The following is a 22,388-nucleotide window of genomic DNA, read 5'->3' as shown; positions in this document are numbered from 1 at the left end:
AAGCGGCCCTCGCTCCTCCTGGAGGGACCCGATCCTACTCGGGACCGGATCCCGGCTCACGACTTACTTTGACCAAACGCAGCCCAGGTGACACCTGGCCGGGTCTGCGCCCAGGCTCCAGAGGTCTCGCAGCTTCCAGAAACCCTGCTGGCCAGAGGCCAGTGGACGGCTCCCCAGCCTGACGCCTGCTGCCCAGACTCAGGGGCCACCAGCTAGACGAACAGCAGGCATTGAGTCACCACGACAGCCGAGCGCTGACTGGCCGCCGTCACACTGGCCGGGTGGGGAACCTGGGCCCAGTCTACACTTGCCCTCAGACACGGCGGGGCCCTGGCTGGAGGCTCGTTCTCCTGAGGTGGCCGTCTGGGTGTCCCGGCCCACCCCAGGGCCACAGCAGGTCCCACCCTGGTGCAGCCACAGATGACACAGGTCAACAAGCCCTCACGTTATTTACTGTGAATTACGAAGCACGTGAGGGACGGTGCCGACTCACTGGAAAAGCCTCTGATGCTGGGAGAGACTGAAGGCGGGAGGAGAAGGGGACCACAGAGGACGAGATGGTTGGACGGCATCACCGACTCGATGGACGTGAGTTTGAGCAAATTCCGGGAGGCGGTGAAGGACAGAGAGGCCTGGCATGCTGCAGGCCACGGGGGCGCAGAGTCAGACACGACTGAGTGCCTGAACTGCAGCAGACGATGGAACAAAGCCGCAGCCCTGCTCATCCTGTTCCTGGGGCGGGGGGACTTGCCGGACCTTTCTCCACAGTCGCACGCAGATCTCTACGTGCAGATAAGTCTGTGGTGGGCTCTTTCTGTCCATAAACAGGACTCCGTTTGTTTCCCTTAACAATATGCCTCGGAGGCCTGTCCAAAGCTAGAATTACAGATCTCTCTCCTTCCTTTCAGGGGACCTGCATGTGCCCACGTCTGGAAGCCTCCAGGAGGGCGCCAGGGCTGTTCCCGCCTCTTCACTAGAGCAGGCTTGCACACCTGTTTGGGGCTTCCTTCTCCCTCCCCCGACAGCCACAGCCTGCAGGACACAGGACTGTCAAACACTTTTACCTTTCTTGTCTTAATCTAAAAAGCAAGCATGCTGAAGCTGCTATGTTTATCCAAAAGGAAAAAATCTCCTTCCATCTACTTGTTCTTGTACCCCTGATTGATTTTTCTGGGTCAAAGGCCTTGTATTAAAAAAAAAAAAAAAAGAGGTTCCCTACTCTTGCATAATAAAATAAACATCAGATTCTCACCAGCAGGAAAAGAATCAGTACAAAAATGGAAGACTCGCTATTCACAGAAGTAAGTGCAAAAGGAACCCAGACAGATGAGAAAAGACAAAAAAGACAACCGAAACAGAAGCAGGGCGTGCAGCGGCAGGGAGCCCCTCCTGAGCGGCAAGCCCAGCCCCGGGAAGGTGGACTCGCTTCCACACCCTCTGCCTGCCCCGGGGGACATCCTGGGGGTCAAGCCTGAGTCCGCACGGAGGCCCGGGACCCAGGGCTCTCCCAGCTGGAATAGATCCCTGTTTCCAGCCACATTCCCTGGATTCTCGGGCTGCACCAACCCAACCAGGTTGGCGGCCAGGCTCAGCGCCTGCAGCTCAGTGAACAGGCGTCAGACGCCGCGAGGCCTGGGGTCTCACTCTGCCACTCAGGAGCCCAGGCAAACACTGCCAGCTCTCTGACCACTGCCCTCCTTACTGGAGGTGCCAACAGCAACAGGGGCAGCGTGTAGTCCGGGGCAGGAATGTTCCTTCTGCAAACGAGGTGGCTCTGGAGCCACTGACGACACGGGGCCACGGGCGTCAGGGCGGCAAGGAGCCCATCCCCCAGATGTGCACGTCTCGCCACGTCCAGCAGGGCCCCCGACACCCTGTCCTCAAGGATGGGGCGACCTCTGGCGTGGAGGCTGGGGTGGGCCGGCCTGGACCAGTCTGGACCGACCAGCACGGCCAGGCCCTGTCCTCCCAGAGGTGGCATTCCCATCACAACCACCTCGCAGCCTCTGGGGCTCTGCCCAGCCGTGCACTTGGCTCCGGCCTCCTGGGTCCACAGGCCCCGTGCCCCACATGCTAGAGCTCTGCTTGTGGCCATTCCGGCCGCTGGGGTAGAAGGAGAGGCGCACTTGCCCCTCCCCCACGCCCCGGCTTCACCCCACTTCTCTGCGCTTCCTCATCCTGCACTTCCCCCCAAGAACCCAGCCCCAGCAGTGACCTCCGACCCCGGGGCCCGGGCACAGCTCCTGGGATCCCCTCAAAAGGGGAGGCGCCCAGACCAAGGCAGACAAGCTGTCCATTTAGGGAATCAACTTCTGCTCCAGCGCCCTCAACCATTAGGCGAGCCTTCTTAAATCTCGTGCTGGGGGGAGAGAAGGCTGCCTAGAAACACGGTGCGTCCACCCTGGGGTCTCCGCTCTCCACACACATCACCCGGGCTTCCCCCCGTCACCCCCAAACCCCAGGCCACCCCCCGCAACCTGGCCCGGAAGAGGAGACCGCAGCATCTGGTCACAGCTGGCTGGCTGCACTCTGCCACCTAAGGGGGTTCGCCCCAGTGGGTTCACCCTGCAGGCCTGGGGAGGGAGGTTCCTGAGTGGTGCCTGGGACGGGGTCCTGGGAGGGGGAGAGGGTCCTGGGAGGAGGAGGGGCATCCAGGGAGGGGAAGGGGCGTCCTAGGAAGGGGGGTCTCGCCCTCATTCCCCAAGTACTCCTCGGCCTTGGAGGAGACCAAAGGGAGGGACTGTGGAAAAGGAAGGGGTTTTCTGGGCAGGCTTGTCCAGAGACTTTCACGCGTGCGGCCCTGCACTTGTGTTCACATACTGCATGCCCTTTAAACCAGAACATCCCCAACGACTCTCGCTTTCTGTCCCCAAACTTGCCGGAGCCTGTGGGAGCGCCTGTGCAGGAGGAACGATGTCTGACAGGCTGCTGGGTGTTCACAAGCGTCCCCTGGCACCCCCAGCCTCCGGAGTGGGGCGGTGGGCTGCACCACACGAGGGCCATCAGACCCTGGTCAGACCCCAGCCGCTCTCCCTGCCGACACAGCCCCAGCCGTGCCTGGGGGCTGCCCCAACACTGCTTAACCTCAGCGAGAAAAGCAGAAGGTAAAACCCTAATTCAGACAGTTTCACTTCCCACGAGCCATTGTGACCCGGGAGTGGGGGAAAACCCAGAGTCAGCAGCGGGCTCATGTGAGCCGTGCTCTGTTCTCTGCGACAGGGGGATGGCCGTTGAGCAAAGCTGGGGGTGGACGTACGCGAGTGCAGCCCCGCGCAGCGCAGGGCGCCGTCCTGGCCCCGCCCCGTCTCAGCCCCCTGCCCGCCCCGCGCCTCAGCCCCCTGCCCGCCCCGCGCCTCAGCCCCTGCCCACACGCTCACACCACGCCCAGGCGTGGGTCAGAGGACGCGTGAAGGGCAGGTGCCAACGCGAGAAGGCGGCACGGAGCGCACGGGGCGGGAACACGGGACAGGGCGCCTGGTCAGGAGGGCGGCCGCCAGCGCACGCTGGCTCAGTGCAGCTGGGCGTTGGCAGACTTGTGGGGCAAGTATCACTATTTCCAGAGCAAGGCCCCCCACAAGCCTCCTGTGACCCCAGACCTCTCTGCAGGAGGCAGGGTCACCCAGCTGCATCGCTGGTACTGCCCTCACTCATACAGGATCGTACCCTGCCCACGAGCCAGTTAATATTTACCCGATGACTTCTTTACACAGGGACTCACGGCTCTCGCTACTGTTAATGGAAAACCGGTCCCTTCCCGGAAACAGAGGGGCTGGCACAGACTGCTATTTGCCTGCCCAGCATCCACTCTCTCCCTTCTGGGTAATGACCTAACTCCTGGAGAAGGGAAAGGCCACCCACTGCAGTATTCTGGCCTGGAGAATCTCCATGGACAGAGCCTGGTGGGCCACAGTCCACGGGGTCACAAAGAGTTGGACACGACTGAGTGGCTCACACTTTCACGTTTTTCAACCCCGATTTTATTCAGATCAGCTGTGAAACCAGCTGAAGCACTCTTATCCACAGCCTCTCTCGCAGCTTTGCAATGGGTGTGGCAACATGACTAAGTTCTGTGAAGGGAAAGTGGCTCAGTCACGTCCAGCTCTTTGTGGCCCCAAGGACTATACAGTCCATGTGATTCTCCAGGCCAGGCAGCCTTGCCCTTCTCCAGGGGATCTTCCCAACCCAGGGGCTGAACCCAGGTCTCCCGCTAGAAAGTGGATTCTTTACCAGCTGAGCCACCAGGGAGGCCCCTGACTAAGTTCTAGGCATTAAGATGTAAGAGGAAATCAATAGATGAAGCTATAGAGAGGGAAGGCAGGCAGCATTTCTAATGTCCGAAATATAAACGTGATGTGATGGCTGGAACTCCAGCTGCCACTGTGGACCAAGAGGGACACCTGAGCTGGATGCACGTCTCTCTGGCAGGACAGAAGCAAGCGGGTTTCCTGATGACACAATAGAGCCATCATTCCAGGGCAGACTGTTGTTCTGTCGCTGAGTCATGTCGACTCTTTGCCACCCCATGGACTGCAGCCCGCCAGGCTTCCCTGTCCTTCACTGTCTCCCAGAGTTTGCTCAGAATCATGTCCCTTGAGTCAGTGATGCCATCCAACCATCTCACCCTCTGTCGCCGGTGGTCTAGCCACATCCTGCTCCTTCAGTACTGATGCTGAAGCTCCAATACTTTGGTCAGTTGATACGAAGAGCTGACTCCTTGGAAAAGCCCCTGATGCTGAGCAAGATAGAGGGCAGGAGGAGAAGGGGATGACAGAGGACAAGCTGGTTGGATGGCATCACCGACTCGATGGACGTGAGTTTGAGCAAGCTCCGGGAGACAGTGGAGGACAGAGGAGCCTCGAGAGCTGCAGTCTGTGGGGCTGTAGAGTTGGACACGACTGAGCGACTGAACAGCAGACAAGAGGCCCGGGGCCCCCTGGGCCCGAGGTGGCCCCTGTTCCCTGTGTCACCTCCCGCAGCCCCATCTCGTGTCGCCCAGGCTCCTGCCGCCCTGCAGGTCCCCCTGCCCTGGTGGTCGCACCTTCCCCTCCTGGTCTCTGCTTAGCTGCCACTACCTCGGTGAGGCCAGCCTCCCCGGCCCCACCGCCCACCCCAGCCAATTTTCTCTCCCTCCCAGTTACACGCTCTGAAGTCACTCATTTCCACGTAGGGTCTGAAGGGCAGAGCGGGTGTAAACCCGGAGTGTCAGTGCTGGGATGAACCATCGAACAAATTGATGAACTGAAGAGGGAGGGAGGCTCAGGCGTGAGCAGGCAATGGCCGAGGTCCTCTGCACACACTGACCCTCACTCCCAGCCCTCCCGAGCCCCAGCCCTGGCGCTGGACGGAGCCCCCCACCTCTCTCTGCAGTTCTGTTGCTGGAGCAAGGAGAGAGGAGACAGCACTTACGAGTTTCTCTTCTCGCTCACTCTTTAAAGGGGGCCTTAAAGTCGGATGCATTTGATGGGGAAGCCAGCGGTTTTACCATAACGATGACAAGTCACTGCTAAAGGGGAAATGTCACTCTTGGAAGGGGGCAGACGCACCAGCTGCAGGGGAAATGCCTGGGGTCAGGGGTCGCGATGCTCCCATCCTGCCACTGAGACTAGCCCACGTCTGGACAGCGTCCAAACCCGTCCCCACACAGACGTGAGACAGAGCCTCGGCGTCGCGCCCCGCACACCGCGTGTCCAACCTGTCCCCACACAGACGTAAGACAGAGCCTCAGCGTCGCACCCCGCACACCGCATGTCCAGTGAGGGTCAGCCGACCCCCTTCAAGTCTCGAGCTCGAGAGGGACGTCTGTGTCCACCTGGGCCACTTAGAAGTCTCAGCACAGGCCGCTCCTGCCGGCAGACTTCAGTTCACAGGAACGGTGCCAAACGCTTCACCCAACGCTTCGAGCCCGTGCAGGAGGAGGGGGCCTGGCCGGCCCCTGAGCAGCCTGGCCCTCAGCGCCTCTCTCAGGGACCCTGGATTCCCTTGACCTCGAGATGAAGCGGCACACATGATTCCTCTCCTCTTGTTTTTTTTTTTTTTGGTAAAAGACACAGTTTCCACCGAATAAACCCTCCAAGCGATTTTTCCAATCTGGTGACATCTGCACAATAGCCAGGAAAAGAAATAATTACTATTATGGTGGCAGAATGATCCGGCCCCTCTCCAGGACTCCGGGAACTCAGGGAGGGAGGGAGAGCCGGCCCCCTCGCCCCCACACTGACGGTCCCTGCACCGGCCCTGCCCAGCTGGCTTTCTGGGCTGAAGGAGGGAAGCACGGTGGGGCGGGGGCCGTCACAGCCTCCACGCAGAGCAGAGCAGAGGGGAGTGGAGGGGAGGGGAGGAGCCACCCACTTACTGCACAGAGTCTGCGCTGGCGCGATGATGGACGGCTTCTAGGGGATGTCTTGGGCCATCGTTCAGACAGGCCCATTGTCAGATGGGAAGACTGAGGTTCCGCCAGGTGAACTGACTCGTCCCAGCCACACTGCCAGAAACACGGGCCAGGCCCTGAGCCGGGCCCCTCTGCCTCCGTCCAAGGGCGTCGCACAGAGGTCGCCCCAGCTGGGCTCACGCCACCACTGACACCCCACCCCGGCCCCCTGCCCCGTGGCGCTCAGGGATAGAAATGTAGCGATGCCGTCTGAGGACTCAGGGGTGGGAGGATCGTGTTTCTACTCCCAGGACTGACTCCGACACTGTCGGTCCCTAGGCAGAGCCTGGTGCCACTGTAGGAGTCAAGCCTCTCCAAGTGGATTCCTGGGAGGGGCGGTGGGAGGCGGACACCCCGGCCCCCACCCCAAAGCAGTTCTCCGGAAGTCAAGACCTTGTCAAGGGCAAGAACCCAGGGGCTTGACCCAGCTCTGTCCCTCCCACGAGGCTGTGCAGCCTTCGGCAGGTTACTCTCCGTCTCTGAGCCGGCTCGCAGACACGCTAGCTGTTGCCACCACCCTGCTGCAAGGAGTCAAGGAGGAGCGATCCGTGGGAATCATTACTAGCACGGAGATGAGGGATTCTCCCCCGGCAGGAAAGCCTGAGCCGACTTTCCATTCCAATTTTGTACACACGTACATGATTCACCAGTCTGAACTTGGGCAAACCCACAGAAACCGTGGTTTTTCCATCAGATGCCTCGGAATTCAGTAGACATTCGGAGACCTTGCTAGGAGCAACGTTCTGGGCAGGAGTCAGGAAGCCTGGGTTATTGGCCACTGTTGGCCTGAGTGCTTAGAGTTGGGGGGCACGTCTGAGGCTGACCACACTGAGAGGGGGCCTGCAGTTGGTGGGGGCATCCCCAGCCAGGCGATGACCAGCCTGCCTGCTTCCCGGAACTCCCCAGGCAACGCCCTTCCTCCCCGACACTGTGACTCGTTCGGGGTGCCGGGTCAGTCGGCTTGCTTGGATCGGGAGGGGTGAGAGGCTGGGGGTGTCTGTCTCCAGTGGCAGGGCCCCTGCTGCCCACCCTCTGCTTCCAGAACCAGAGCAGGAGTCCATGCAGCTCCCAGGAAAGCTGCTCTGTGGTGTGGCCGGGGTGCAGACTGCACAGCGACTTTCACGCCCGGTGGCATACTTGGTCTGCAGCGGTCCAGCCCACGCTGAGGGCCTTGCTGGTCTCATTTTTTGCAGATGAGGAAACAGAGGCCCCGAGTGGCGCAGCACACAGCCCACCCAGGGCCGAGCTCGGGCGCGGCCCCCTGGCCACCTTCGCCCCCAACCCCCGTGCATCATGCAAACTCACTTCTCTGGCACGGCCTCTGGGAGGCCAGCTCTCCTGTGTGGACTTGCCTGCCCTCCTAGGCCGGGCCTCCTCCTTGAATGTCCAGGCAGGCCCCAATCGCACGAGGCCCCAGGGGCTTGATCATGAGATGTTCTTGGCCTGAGTCTCCCCCAAGGTCCCCAGTGGTCTCTGATTGCTCCCTCTCACCACTCATGAGACAGCACTCAAGACAGGCCCTGCCCAGCTGGCTGTGGGATGAAGCAAGGACCCTTCTTCCAACCGTGGAAGCAACGTGCGGAGCAAAACCCAGCAAAGACCACAGAGCCCCCGGGCAGGGGCATGTGGGTGCAGCTGGGCGTTTATCATTGCAAGCTGGTGACATGCACCCTTAAGAATCGCCCCAGAGGCCCGTGAGGCCTCCTGCCTGCTGCAGGGGTCCTTTCCCAGGGAGAGGGGGGTGACAGCTGCCCCCCTCTCCTCCTCCCGCCCCGGCCCTGAAAGCATCACAGCCGGTTATTTTTAGCTCCTGGCGGCAGGCGGCCGGTCACATGACACTTGAGCTCGCACTTCAGAAAGGCTGCATCTCAGGGGTGGAGGTGATGTCCGTCCCCCGGGCCTCCTTCCCCCACTGTGGGCACGTGGCGCGGCCTCCCCTCGCCCACCCCCAGGGGACAAGCTGCAGCGACACCAACCTGGCCCCCTCAGCTTGCTAATTTCTTTCAGCAGCTCCTTTCCCCGGGCCGTCTGCAGCCAGAACTATTTCTACTTTTAATTTACTAAAAGGTTAGCGGGCGGGGACATGTGGGGGACCCAGTCCTGGGAACCTGGGGTCTCAGTGCCAACCTGAGGATCAGGGTGAGACCCTGAACCCACACCTGCACGCCCAGAAAGGGGAGACGGATCCACTGCAGCTCCAGCTTTGTCGGGGACCCAAAGCCCAGTGGATACGACCCCTCCATCAGCTTCAGCCCTGAGCCTTCAGGGGAGGAACTCCTGCCCGGCGGCCCTGGGCCCCGAGGGCTCTCGGTGCAGGTGGCAGTCACGGGCACCCTGCGCCAGGCACCACCCTCTGCAGCCCCAGCTCCCGAGGAAGGGGGCCTGGGACCCTGACCACGCCATCTGCTGCTGAGTCGAGGGGCTGAGGCCTGGGCCCGGGCGCTCCCTCCAGGCCCTGTCTCTCACCCCGGCCGCGCTGGGCCCTGGTCTCAGCGCGCAGGAAGCGTCTGCCAGGTCACAAACACCGACTGGGGACACGTGCCGATCCACCCGGCTCGAACGTCTCCAGGAAAAGACTCAGTATTTGCAGGTGGGAAAAGATAACCAGAGTAAGTGTGACCGAAGCCAGGAGCACGGCAGACACGACCAGGTGCTGAGCAACCAGCCGGCTGCAGCCTGTTCCAGGCAGAAGGCGCCTGGGGGCCTCCCTGCTGGCCCAGGGGTTAAGAGCCCGCCTCCCAAGGCGGGGGACACGGGTTCGATCCCTGGTCCGGGAAGATCCCACGTGCCACGGGCAACCAAGGCTGTGAACCGCAGCTGCCAAGGCCAGGCACTAGAGCCTGCATGCCACCATCGCGGACGCCCGTGCTCCACAGCAGACAGTGGAAATGAAGTGAAGTCGCTCGGTCGCGTCCGACTCTTTGCGACCCCATGGACTGTAGCCTACCAGGCTCCTCCGTCCATGGGATTTTCCAGGCAAGAGTACTGGAGTGGGTTGCCAGAGAAGCCCCCAAATGAGAAGCTGGCGGACCACAGCTAGAGAGTAGGCCCCACTCAACTACAGAAAACCCACACGTAGCAACAGCAAAGAGCCCAGCCCAGCCATTAAAAAATCAAACTACTCAGAAGGTGACCCGGTGACCAAGGGTGTTGTAACGTGAACTGACGTGAATGCCGGTCTTCCAGACGCCAGGTCAAATATGACTTCTGTTATGTACACGTTATCATCAGGTCCTAGAACTGTTTTCTCAGTTCCTGGGCTGTGCAGAGAGCATCCAGGGGGCTGAGAAGAACTTCCTGTCTGGATTACCCCCTCTTCCTTCGTAACACAGCATCCCCTGCAGGCAACTCGACTTTTTCCTCTTGCAACAGGTGACTCACCGGAACACCCCGGAAACCGCTTCCTCCAGAGACAAGGACTGAGGTATGCTTCCTCTTATCAGAAAGTCTCCGGTATTTCCATCTGGAGCCACGTGAGTGGTTCTCAGTCCCTAGGGGGAAATTCCTTTTGAAAGGTAATGAGGTGGCAGGTTATCAGGCGGCTCCCGCCCTGAGTGAGCAAAGACTGGGCTTCCAGAGCATTCCACGCACAGCCCCTCCCACGGAGCCCTGCTCAGCACTCAGACCGGAACCTGCTTCTAGCCCTCAAAAAGGCTGCCAGCTTGTGTCTCCACCTGCGTTCGTCTCCTGCTTCTGTGCATGAGTAGATGAGAGCACCTTCCCCAGTGAGCACTGTCTAAACACCTTTAGAGATGGAACCAGCGGTGGGTAAAGACAGGATGGATGCTTTCAAACTGTGGTGTTGGAGGAGACTCTTGAGAGTCCCTTGGACTGCAAGGAGATCCAACCGGTCCACTCTAAAGGAAATCAATCCTGAACATTCACTGGAAGGACTGAGGCTGAAGCTGAAACTCCAATATTTTGGCCACCTGATGCGAAGAGCTGACTCACTGGAAAAGACCCTGATGCTGCGAAAGATTGAAGGCAGGAGGAGAAGGGGACAACAGAGGATGAGATGATCGGATGGCATCACCGACTTGATGGACATGAGTCTGAGCAAACTCTGGGAGTTGGTGATGGACAGGGAGGCCTGGTATGCTACAGTCCACGGGGTCGCAAAGAGGTGGACACGACTGAGTGACCAAACAACAAAAGGAAGCCTCCAGATCGGGATAAAGAGGCTGCTCTGTGACAGGGACACCCCATCGAGGGTGACACGGAGTTTGGATTAAATAAAGTGGGGAAGGTGAGCCGCCTGAGGCAGAGAGGATGGAAACTGGCCCCCTGGTCTCGGGGCTGGACCAGGAGGCTCTGTTCCTGAAGGTCATGTCTGGGGTGAAGAGGGCTGGGGTCTCCGGGGCGGGGGGCAGCGTGGATGTTTACTGAGCATCCATCGTGCGACCGGCAGCTACCGCCGCGCATTCCCTCACCAGGTAGATGCTGTGAGTCACAGGAGGCTCACGGAGGGTGCGTGCCCCGTCCAAGGTTTCCAGTCGTGTCCTCTGACGCTTCTCCCCATGATGAACCCCCAGGGTGAAGACCGCCCCCCTTTACCCCAGGGACAGCTGCACCAGGCCCCGGGGACCCCGGAGGCTCCGCGGGAGGTCCCTGTCCTTTCCACAGCCCACGGCCCAGCACAGACCTCACGCGGGAGGTTTTCGGATGCATCTACTGTAGGAGATGCCCAATCTGCCTCCTGCACAGATATTACACGTCCAGTGTTAACAATGTCGACGCTGTGCCTTATTTAGAGTAAATCCTAGGACCTTCCCTGGGGGTCCAGTGGCTAAGACCCCACACTCCCAACGCAGGGTCGATCTCTGCTCCGGGAACCAGATCCCACAGGCCACACCACAAGTTCACGCGTCACAACGAAAGATCTCACGCGCTGCAGACCTGGCGCCTCAAAACGAAGACTTCAGCAAAAGTAAATAAACATTAACAATTGAACGCTATGAAAGAAACACCAGAGGCGACCTCGGTGCCTTCGGAAGCTGCCCAGTTGTATCTGAAAACCTGGGGGCTGGCCAGCATCTGCACTTCCACCGGCCTCCCAGGACCGTCTGCCAGCGACGTGAACCCGCCCTCTGTCCATCCGTCCCACGGCCGTGGGCACCCTCCCTGCGGTTATTACCACCATCAGCTCCAGTTCACTGATGAGCAGAGACAGAGGTTCCCTTGGGGCTCAGCTGGTAAAGAGTCCACCTGCAATGTGGGAGACCTGGGTTCAATCCCTGGGTCGGGAAGACACCCTGGAGAAGGGAAAGGCTACCCACTCCAGTATCCTGGCCTGGAGAATTCCAAGGACTGTATAGTTCATGGGGTTGCAAAGAGTCGGACACGACTGAGTGACTTTCGCTTCAAACAGAGGCTCACAGAGTTTGGTTTTATGCAAGAAAGTGGCCAGTGACCAAAGAGACTCGTGGCAGAGACCTGACTTCCGAGCTGGCAGGTCAGGGACATGTGACGGGACTGAGGACGGAGCAGGAGGGACCTCGAAGACCCGGAAGCCACGTGGAGGCGGCTGGGCCCCTCCCACACCCCACGGGCCGGCAGCCGGCTCACCCGTCCGCCAGGGCTGGGCCCTGCGACTATTTAGGCATCAACCTCACTTTCCTATTTACTAAGTAAGGCAAGAAAAATGAACAGATGAGTCAAACGCTGCAAACAAACGCATGACTGCAGCTGAGAGGTGCAGAGCTGACCCGCGAGTGACCTGGACTCAGAACTCCCCGCCTGGAGGCCACGCCCCCACCGTTTCCCCCTGAATTTCCCAAACACTCGCCTCTGCCCGGGAGGGGCCCCACCCAGGGGGCCAGGCAGAGCCGCCCCCAGGACTTCCTCTTCTGAGACGTCCCCGCCCGGCTGAGTTCTTTAAAAAGAAACACAGACCCACAGCCTTGAACACTTTCCCTAAATATCTGCAGATAATGAACTCACTGCTGATCAGTGAAGAATGGTTCTTTTCCCCTTTATCACTAAAGACGGGGCAACCCGGGTCCCGCCCCGCCGGTGGAATCCGGGACGCGCTGGGTACAGTCAGGGTGCTGCCCACGGGAAGGGCCCAGAGATGAAGGGCACCCGCCGCCCGCAGCGGGTGGGTCGGGGGCTGCCCGCCCCCCGGCCCCCTGCTCCTGCTCCGAGGGGTTTCCAGTGAGTCACCGGCAATAGCTGGTGGCCGGGGCCGGCACGAACGTGAGCCCGGGTTTCTCAGCACCGCGTTTGGAACAGCAGAGAAACTGCCAGCCCGTCCTTCCACCTCCTCTGCCCCCTGGAGCCCCCGCCCCCGCCAGTACCCCCGCACCGGCCGAGCCCTGGACCTCGCTTCCCCGGGTGGTCGCCCTCTGCTGAGGGTCCCTTCCTGAGCTCCAAGGTCCACGGTATCTCATCTCGGAGCCCGGAGCGTTGCAGGCCGGGGTCTCGCTCCCTCTCCACTCCTGATGCTAAACTCCAGGGTCCAGGCTGGGACTCCCCCAGCAAGGACGTGCATCTGTGACCCCGTGTATCTGGGTTTCACTCACACGAGCTCCCCTGCCTGGAACAGCGGTTCTCAAACCACAGCTGCTCATCAGACTCACCCGGGGGGCGTCTCAAGGGTCCCGACACGCCCGGCCACACTCAAGAGATCAGTCTCTGTGCAACGAGGGGCCCTGGGAATGACTCCCCAGTGCTTTGGGGGCACCCCAATGAGAACCACAGCTCTCAGTGACTGGTGCTGGCTCCACACCCTTCCTCTCCTCTCAAGCTCCTACTCAGCCCACAAAACCCAGCATCCCGCCGGCCCTGGCACTGAGAGGCTGTGTACTTGCAAGAGGCCGAGCCCACCTAAGCACCTGAGTTATGGGCCTCGGGGCTCCTCTGCCCCAGCCTTGGCCAGAGCCCAGAGTCCTGGCCCCGCTGTGGGGTCCTCCCCACCCTGAGGACACGAACACTCACACGCGGGCATTTGCTGCCGTTCACAGCGTCTCTGGTCTCGTCTGCTCTGGGCCACACACTCCTCCTTTCATTCCATAAACCCGTGTGATGCCTCCACACTCTGCTCAGCAAGGAGGAGGCTGTGGGACCAAGGGCGGGACGACCGTCTCCACCTGCTGGGAGCCCGCTGCCGTCAGCAGAAGGGAGACTTTCTCTGCGGACAGTGAGAACCCTGACAAGGCTGGGCTCTTCACGGAGGCTGCGCACAGGGGGCAGGGCCCGTGTCCATGCACTCCCCCTCGACAGCACCTGACCCAGGGCTAACACACCATCAGGAATATCCACCTGATTGAAACGGTCACCGCATCAGAACGCAGGGCACTGATGACCCTGACAACAGCCTCCACGCCAGAGCTTCGGAAAGTCGAGGGGCAAGGGTGAGATAGAGAGCTGACGCTGTGAGCTAAACACGGCTCAGAAAATACACAGGGCGGAAACGGTTGAGAAAAGCTCTCTTAAATGATGAGCCCGCGGTGTGGCCAGCAGGGGAGGAGAGGGCGCTTGGAGGGTCCACGCTGTGTCCTTCCTGCTAACAGAGCCCAGTTTGGTCGGGATCAGCAAACACGAAGCGAACAAGCTGGACGCCCCCCATCGCTGCACGCAGTGTGGCTGGAACTCGGCGGGAGCGCCGAGACAGGTCTGCTTTCCCGGCAGGACCCCAGCCCCGCCTCTCCACTGCTTTCTGCATCGCCTTCCTGCGAGACGGCAGGCTGGAGCTGGTACCCGTGGGCATGAAAGCCACGTGCTGAGAGCAGCTGAGCAAGCTGCAGATGCGGCCTCAGGCCTGACAGAACGGCGGTGTCCTGAACCCACCTCGGGCTCTGCTTGTCCTGGGAGAAAAACAACCCCTCGTTTGAAATAATCTACCAAGATCAGGGGTCTGACGCTGGTACGTGTGCCCTGTGGACGAGGAGGGCCTCAGACCCTCACCTCTGAAATGGGGGGATGGACTCAAGCGTTACGAGGCTTGGAGATAAAGCATGAGAAGGGCCCCAGCCAGAGCCTGGCATGCAGCTGGCACTTAATGAACGGCAGGAATAAAGTTCTCACTTCTGGCAAAGTCCTCTGTGTCTGTGAGGCCGCCTATAAAAGTCTAAGGTCAAATAAAACAGTTATGGGAGACGCTAGCTGAGCACCTTGTGTTCGCAGGCCACCGGGCGTGGGGAGACGCGGCTGGCCACCCGGCCCGATGTCCCCAGGCTTCCGTCTGAACAAGGAAACCCCGGAGTTCAGCCAAGCAACGAGACTTAACCTAAAATTGAGTCAGCACAGGATCTGCAGAAAGCCGTGTTTCTACAGATCATGTCCCAGGAACCAGCCTTGAAACCACCCTTGGTAGGTCTGTTTGCTTCGAGAAGCATTGTCTATCCTTCGGCCAATCTCCCCTGGAGCCTCTGCGGCCAGAAAGGGGACCCAAGGACCCAGGACCCCTGCTTCTGGCCTCGACATCCCCTGTCCAGGTGCGCCTGCTGCTCTGCCAGGGGGCCGGAGGGGGCCTCGCAGCTGGCAGAGTGAAGAGGAGGCGCCACCCCTGCTGCCCCCGGACATGCTTATTCCCATTCTACCACCGCGCTGCCTGCCCATTTGGCAGATGAGAAAACTGAGGTCTGAGGTCCATGGCTGGGCGCAGGTGTGTCTGCCTCAGGTGGGGGGGCAGGTCCCCGAGGCAGAGGGTGACAAGCGACTGCAGACCCTGGAGACAGGGAGGTGACGTCTGCCAGGCCCTGGGCCCTCTCCCTCCAACTGGCTGCATCAGTGCGCTGACACTCTCCCCACAGAGGCCTGCTTATATTTAACAGCTAAGCGGGAAAAAACGAAGCCCCTCTCCATAGGGGTCAGCCTGGTGTGAGCGGGGCAGCAGCGTGGAGAGAGGAAGGAGGCACCAGAGGGCTCCAGCCCCCCAGGGACCCCCAGCCCCGCCTCTCCACGAGACACACGGGGGCTCCGGGCGCTAACCACCAGCAGCTGCTTCCCCAGCCTGCACGGGACCCCCTGCACCCGCTGCTCCCGCGAAGGGAGCCTCAGCCACTCTCAGCGCCAGACAAGGACGGTCACGCAGCTCACATCTTGAGTAAAAGTACCACCATCGGGTACTTGCCAGAGAGATCGCCCGTGAGTCACTGCAAGAAACTGCTCAATCAAGCAAGGTGAGTGCCAGCCTCGGTCGTCAAGCTATATTTGGACGTCAGCGAGAGTCAGGCCTCAGCTTCAAAGCAGGGGTTGTTTCTTTTCTCTCTTTACTCAAAAAAAAAAAAAAAACTCTTCCAATTGTTTTTCAACGTCCCACGGTCACACACACAAACAAGGCATGCCACAGTCACCCGCTCCCACGGACGTGGCCAAGGGCAGCCGACAAGAGGGTGGTTGATGCCAGGACAAAACCAGACTATCTTGAAATTCCGTTGGAGCTGTTTCGTGTTTGCCTGGTACAAACGCCCTTTGCTTTCAGAACGCCCCCGTGTTGTTCAGCTCCTTGTAACAAACGTTACCAGAGACAAACGTGATAGAAAGTAAGTCATTCCCAGCACAGGCCTAACAATGTGGAAAGCACCGGAGTAAATGACAGTCCCGCCGGGAAATTCAGGCTAATCCTCAAATGTTACCTCTCAGATGGTCTCACAAAGATCACTGGGAATGTCTGCAAAGCACGAGAGAACATGGAGCCCACAATAAGAAGGCCTCGGTCAATATTCTCAGTTAAAAGGACGAGGGCCCTCTGGCTGGAAAAGGGCTCTTGGCAACCAGGTCGCCGTCCAAGGGACTCTCAAGAGTCTTCTCCAACACCGCAACTCAAAAGGAGAGCCAACCAGTCCATCCTAAAGGAAACTGGCCCTGAATATTCACTGGAAGGACTGATGCTGAAGCTGAAACTCCAATACTTTGGCCACCTGATGTGAAGAGCTGACTCACTGCAAAAGACAGTGATGCTATAAAGATTGAAGGCAGGAGGCGAAGGGGACGGCAGAGGATGTGATGGTTGGACGGCATCACCGACATGAGTTTGAGCAAGCTCCAGGAGATGATGAAAGACAGGGAAACCTGGCGTGCTGTGGTCCATGGGGTCACAAAGAGTCAGACATGACTGAACCACAACAGACCACGCTGCAGTTCCTTATACACAGAACGCCCGAAGCTCCCCTGTCACCAGGACCCCCAGGCCCGGCACCGCCCCCTCCCCCGCCCCCCCACCGCCGCAGCTCATTATTTCCGTCCCGGATGAGACAGAGGCAAGGTCTCTGCATCTGGGCGACAGTAATAGGTTTCCACCTTGCAGCAGCGCAGAAATCGCCACGTTCTCGCACGAGAACTCTTCCGTCTTAACACTTTCAGGCCAAGAAAGATCTTGGCTGGGGCCATCCCAGACACGGAGAACGCCACCCAGTGAAGGAGCTACAGACAGACTCAGGCACCAGACGCTGCGCTTTGATGGTTACTGTGGGTTTCATCACTGAGAAAGAATTAAAGACTTGGCCTGCGGACGAGTGCCTGCACAGGTGTGCGTGCAGCTCTGTGTGTGTGAACAAGCCCCCTGTCGGGGGGTTCTCAGGCCCGCTCGGCCCTCAAGACCCTGACTGTCCCCCTGGTCTGAAGCGCCCTGGACACGCCCCGAGGCCCCCGTGGGCTGTGAACCGGCTTGCACTGAGTCAGCATCGTCTGCAGTCCCCCGGGGGGAAACCAGGGCCCGTTTTTCATGGAGGGCGCTTAATGGATGTGAGAGAGGATGACATGGCCTGGGCTCGCGTACAAATGTATTCCAACTCCAGGGCTTTTCAGCGGAGACTTCCAATCAGCCTGCATTCGGTCCCCGCCGTAACAGAAACTGCGGGCCAGACAATTTTTTTTTTTTTTGCTTACAGAACTACCTGTTTTTCACTTAGAAACAGCCCGTGGAGAAAGCCCTTCTCCGGTCTCAAAGCAGCGTGCCCAGGGAGGGAGCAGGGTGGGGTGAGGCGGATGTGGGGCCCGGAGTGGGCCGGTACTCACCATGGTCGTGGGCGAAGACCAGCAGGCCCAGCCCCACCAGCATCTGCGCCAGCTCGTCGTAGCGGCCGCAGTGCTCGCCAGCTCCGTGGGACACGAACACCAGGGCCCTGCGGGACGAGAGACGGCCGTTAGGGAGGCCGAAGCACGGAGGCCGCGGCAGGGTCCCGGGCTGCTGGCTGGCACGGCCTCTGAGGGTGCCGCCCAGGTCGGAGGCAAGTGGGGCACCGTGGTCAGGGCCGCAGTGAGTGGCCGGGAGACCCCAGCCGAGTCTCCAGGCCCAGGGGAGCTGGCCCTAGAGCGCAGGTGACCCCAGAGAGGAGAGCCGCGTGGACGGGGGGGCCCCAGGCCTCGGGCTGCCGTCTGGGCCCTGAAGCCACAGCTCCTGGCCCACGCTGGCTGAGCTGTGGGGACACGGGGACAGTCACTTGTACGCAGACCACCCCGCTCAGGGTCGTGTGCTTCGCTTCATTCCGCACGTGCTCCCCACCCCCACAGCCTCACTGAGGACACACGGACTCTGCTTCTCTGCGCCTGGCACAGTTCCGAGCTGTGTGCGGCACGCTGCAAACGGGGCTCGAATGAATGAAGGAAAGAGGAAGGTGTGAGGCTCTGAGATAAACGGGGTAGCTTGCACCCAAGACCTGTGCAGAGGAAGGCACGGGACTGGCGGCAGAGCCTGGCTGGGCACCCATCCCCCCGAAAGCCTGCGACGTGGTGAGCCCATCCGGGGACACAGATGGGGCCCCAGCATCACCCAGTGTGGGGAGGGGGTTACAGGAGGGCGTTCAGATGCTGGACTGTGCAACTAGACTCCCCTGCAGGCAAGGCACGGACTGCCAGGAGCCAGAAAGAGAAGGGGGAGAAGGGGGAGGGGAGGAGGGGGAGGGGAGATGAAAGAAGGGGGGTGGAGGGAGAAGGGGGAGGGGAGAAGGGGGCGGGGAGGAGGAGGAGGGAGGAGGGGGAGGGGAGAAGGGGGCGGGGAGAAGGAGGAGGGAGAAGGGGAGGGGAGAAGGGGGAGGGGAGAAGGAGGAGGGGGAGGAGGGGGAGGGAGATGGTGGGAAAGGAGAGGGGAGGTAGGAAGCGAGGAGGAGGGGATGGGGAGGGTGGGAAGGGAGGGGGAGGGGAGGAGGGGGAGGGGAGGAGGGGGAGGGGCATGGTGAGATGAAGCGGGAGGGGCAGGCGGATGAGGGAAGGAGGCTGGGACAGCAGCTGCCCTCTTGCTGCGCGTTTACTTTGGGCCAGTCCCTCCGTTAAGCCCACACACAGGATTTCGGATCCTCGCTGTCACCCTACACTTGACCTTCTTCACGGCCAAGACCGAAAACCAGGGAAGCCACGCGGCGAGCTGGTGAAACACGGATCAGAAGATGTGCCCCTGCCGCGGCTCTCAGGTCTCCAGTGGGCCTCAGGGGCCTAGAGGAGAAGTCATTGTGTCCCTCTCTGTCTCTCCAGCCCTCCGGCACCTCCCTGCTCCCCACCCATCCTCACGAGGGGCTTCCAGTCTCCTCAGCAGCACCAGCTCATCCCGGCTCAGGGCCTTTGGTCCCATCTCCCAGAGCACTTCTCCCAGATCCCCCCTGGCTGCTCCTTACGCTTGGGTCTCATGGCAGACCTCCCCGCAACGGCCTCCCTCCCTGGGCCTTTCTGACCTGCTCCGGGCCCTCACCACACTTCACAGTTTGCACCAGGCCCTCCGGGCACAGCACAGTTCGCCACTGCTTTGCTATCACTTGCGGGCTTGGTTCCCATCTCTCTCCTCCCCTCTGAGGTCAGCTCGAGAGGCCAGGAGCCTTGCCCATCATGTTGCCAGCAGAGCCCAGAGCTGTGCCAGCCTAGCGGTTCTGCAGCAACCAGTGCATATGTGTGTGGTGGGTGAGCCAGCTCCTGTGTTCTCTCTGCAGCTCCCATCTGCCAGGATGTGGATAGTATGCTCTGAGCAGCGCAGGAAGCAGCAGAGCTGACCTCATTTGACTTTGTCATCTGTCCTCCCCGCCCTTCTCCTAAAACACAGGAGACATTTTCCACCCTCTTTGCTGCAGCACACAATGTCCAGCCCCCTCCACTTGATCGGACAGCAGTCTGGGCCGATTCACCTGCCCCCCAACCCTCAGGGTCTGCGGACAGGATTGTCTCAGCTCCCCCGGCGTGTGCTGGAAACTCGAAACAGCCGTCACCTCCAGCTGCACCAGGGGCTGCGCTCCCAGAAGGAGCAGATGAAGCACTTTCCAGTCCTTGGGGAGCGCGGTAGAGGCTGGATTAATTCAGCCCACAGTTAATGCCGGTGGACAAGCCGGGTCACATGACAGCCAGCCTCTCCCTGCGGTCGGGGCCCACGGGGCACACGAGGACCCAGGGGCTCAGTTCACGTCCCAGGACTGGCGCTCGGCATTGCTGCCTGGAACGGCCTGCTGAGAGAGCCCACCTGGAGCCGGCAGTGTGGAAGACACCGCTCTTAGGCCGGAGGGCCGTCTCATCCGGCGGCTCTCCACCCTGGGAGTCACTCGGGGAGCTTTCCACTGTGCCTGGTTGCGTCCCACCCCGGACGCACCTCTGGCTAACGGTGGTTAACGGTCGCGGAGGGCCCAGAGCTCCCACCGGGCGGCCAAGGTGGAGAGGTGCCTCCGTCGGGAGCGATGCTGCTCAGAAGCCGTGTGGGATTCCAGGGTCAGGAAGGCTGCCCTCTGGACGTGGAGACTTGCAGCCACCGTGCAGCACTAGACTCCCAGGGGGACGTGCTAGGGAAGCCACAGGCTCCTCGGGATCGACGTGGAAGCTTCCGGGGCGTGTTGTCGCCACCTTTTCGGAAACAGGCAGACCCCCGCGGCTGTCCACTGCGGGAAGCACAGGCTCTGCAGCCCTTTCCCCACAGGTGGACGCACCCTGAGGCTCACACCCCCCTGGCCCAGGTCGGGCTTCTCCGCAGACACGTGCCCTGCACTGGCCTTGTCTGGATCCGAGCTGCCGGTGCCATGTGTGCTGGGGGGTGTCCTTGGCTCCTGGATCCAGCTCTTGCCTGAACCCCAATCCTGATGTATCCGCTCCCCAGAGGGCTCCCACATTTACTGTTCCCTGGACCCAAGCCACAGTGCCCTCTGCTCTTGCCGCTGCGTCACAACAAAGCTGCTGCTGCCCAGCAATCACATCCTCGTCCCCTCCCTCCTCGGCTGAGAGCTCCCCTTCTCAGTGCTGAGATACACGGATGGTGGCGTGATGCTAAGCATTTAATAACTGTGGTGGATGGACCTGATTTGTACCGTCTGCCAACTTCCATGGTATAAATGCTCTCAACACAGCAGATCTCAAGTTATTAACGTGACACCAGGGGACAGGGCGCAAGGGAGGGTGCACACAGTCGGCTCCCGAGAGCAGGCCATGTGGACACCCGTTCCTGACCCTGCTGGGCTATGCCCTGGGCCTCAGGCTTCTCCTAACTGCCCCGGGGATAGGGCCTTCAGTGCGTGTTGCCATCCCTGGGCCTCAGGCTTCTCCTAACTGCCCCGGGGATAGGGTCTCCAGTGCGTGTTGCCATCCCTGGGCCTCAGGCTTCTCCTAACTGCCCCGGGGATAGGGTCTCCAGTGCGTGTTGCCATCCCTGGGCTCAGGCTTCTCCTAACTGCCCCGGGGATAGGGTCTCCAGTGCGTGTTGCCATCCTGGGTCCTCAGGCTTCTCCTAACTGCCCCGGGGATAGGGTCTCCAGTGCGTGTTGCCATCCCTGGGCCTCAGGCTTCTCCTAACTGCCCGGGGATAGGGTCTCCAGTGCGTGTTGCCATCCCTGGGCCTCAGGCTTCTCCTAACTGCCCCGGGGATAGGGTCTCCAGTGCGTGTTGCCATCCCTGGGCCTCAGGCTTCTCTAACTGCCCCGGGGATAGGGTCTCCAGTGCGTGTTGCCATCCCTGGGCCTCAGGCTTCTCCTAACTGCCCCGGGGATAGGGTCTCCAGTGCGTGTTGCCATCCCTGGGCCTCAGGCTTCTCCTAACTGCCCCGGGGATAGGGCCTTCAGTGCGTGTTGCCATCCCTGGGCCTCAGGCTTCTCCTAACTGCCCCGGGGATAGGGTCTCCAGTGCGTGTTGCCATCCCTGGGCTCAGGCTTCTCCTAACTGCCCCGGGATAGGGTCTCCAGTGCGTGTTGCCATCCCTGGGCCTCAGGCTTCTCCTAACTGCCCCGGGGATAGGGTCTCCAGTGCGTGTTGCCATCCCTGGGCCTCAGGCTTCTCCCTAACTGCCCCGGGGATAGGGTCTCCAGTGCGTGTTGCCATCCCTGGGCCTCAGGCTTCTCCTAACTGCCCGGGGATAGGGTCTCCAGTGCGTGTTTGCCATCCCTGGGCCTCAGGCTTCTCCTAACTGCCCCGGGGGATAGGGTCTCCAGTGCGTGTTGCCATCCCTGGGCCTTCAGGCTTCTCCTAACTGCCCCGGGGATAGGGTCTCCAGTGCGTGTTGCCATCCCTGGGCCTCAGGCTTCTCCTAACTGCCCCGGGGATAGGGTCTCCAGTGCGTGTTGCCATCCCTGGGCCTCAGGCTTCTCCTAACTGCCCCGGGGATAGGGTCTCCAGTGCGTGTTGCCATCCCTGGGCCTCAGGCTTCTCCTAACTGCCCCGGGGATAGGGTCTCCAGTGCGTGTTGCCATCCCTGGGCCTCAGGCTTCTCCTAACTGCCCCGGGGATAGGGTCTCCAGTGCGTGTTGCCATCCCTGGGCCTCAGGCTTCTCCTAACTGCCCCGGGGATAGGGTCTCCAGTGCGTGTTGCCATCCCTGGGCCTCAGGCTTCTCCTAACTGCCCCGGGGATAGGGTCTCCAGTGCGTGTTGCCATCCCTGGGCCTCAGGCTTCTCCTAACTGCCCCGGGGATAGGGTCTCCAGTGCGTGTTGCCATCCCTGGGCCTCAGGCTTCTCCTAACTGCCCCGGGGATAGGGTCTCCAGTGCGTGTTGCCCATCCCTGGGCCTCAGGCTTCTCCTAACTGCCCCGGGGATAGGGTCTCCAGTGCGTGTTGCCATCCCTGGGCCT

General features: G+C 60.8%; 1 protein-coding gene across 2 annotated transcripts in view; it reads right to left on the bottom strand.

The window, feature by feature from the left end:
* Window positions 1-22,388, bottom strand: part of MGLL (monoglyceride lipase) — an 89,718-nt gene that overhangs the window by 35,520 nt on the left and 31,810 nt on the right. For both annotated transcript variants that reach the window (XM_005223161.5, NM_001206681.1), the window contains 1 exon segment: window positions 17,387-17,493. In XM_005223161.5, the coding sequence (XP_005223218.1) occupies window positions 17,387-17,493 (107 nt within the window).

Source organism: Bos taurus, chromosome 22 (assembly GCF_002263795.3).
Source record: "Bos taurus isolate L1 Dominette 01449 registration number 42190680 breed Hereford chromosome 22, ARS-UCD2.0, whole genome shotgun sequence".
Taxonomy (NCBI): domain Eukaryota; kingdom Metazoa; phylum Chordata; class Mammalia; order Artiodactyla; family Bovidae; genus Bos; species Bos taurus.
Note: the sequence above shows the minus strand (reverse complement) of the source record. Positions and strands in the feature narration are given on the sequence as shown.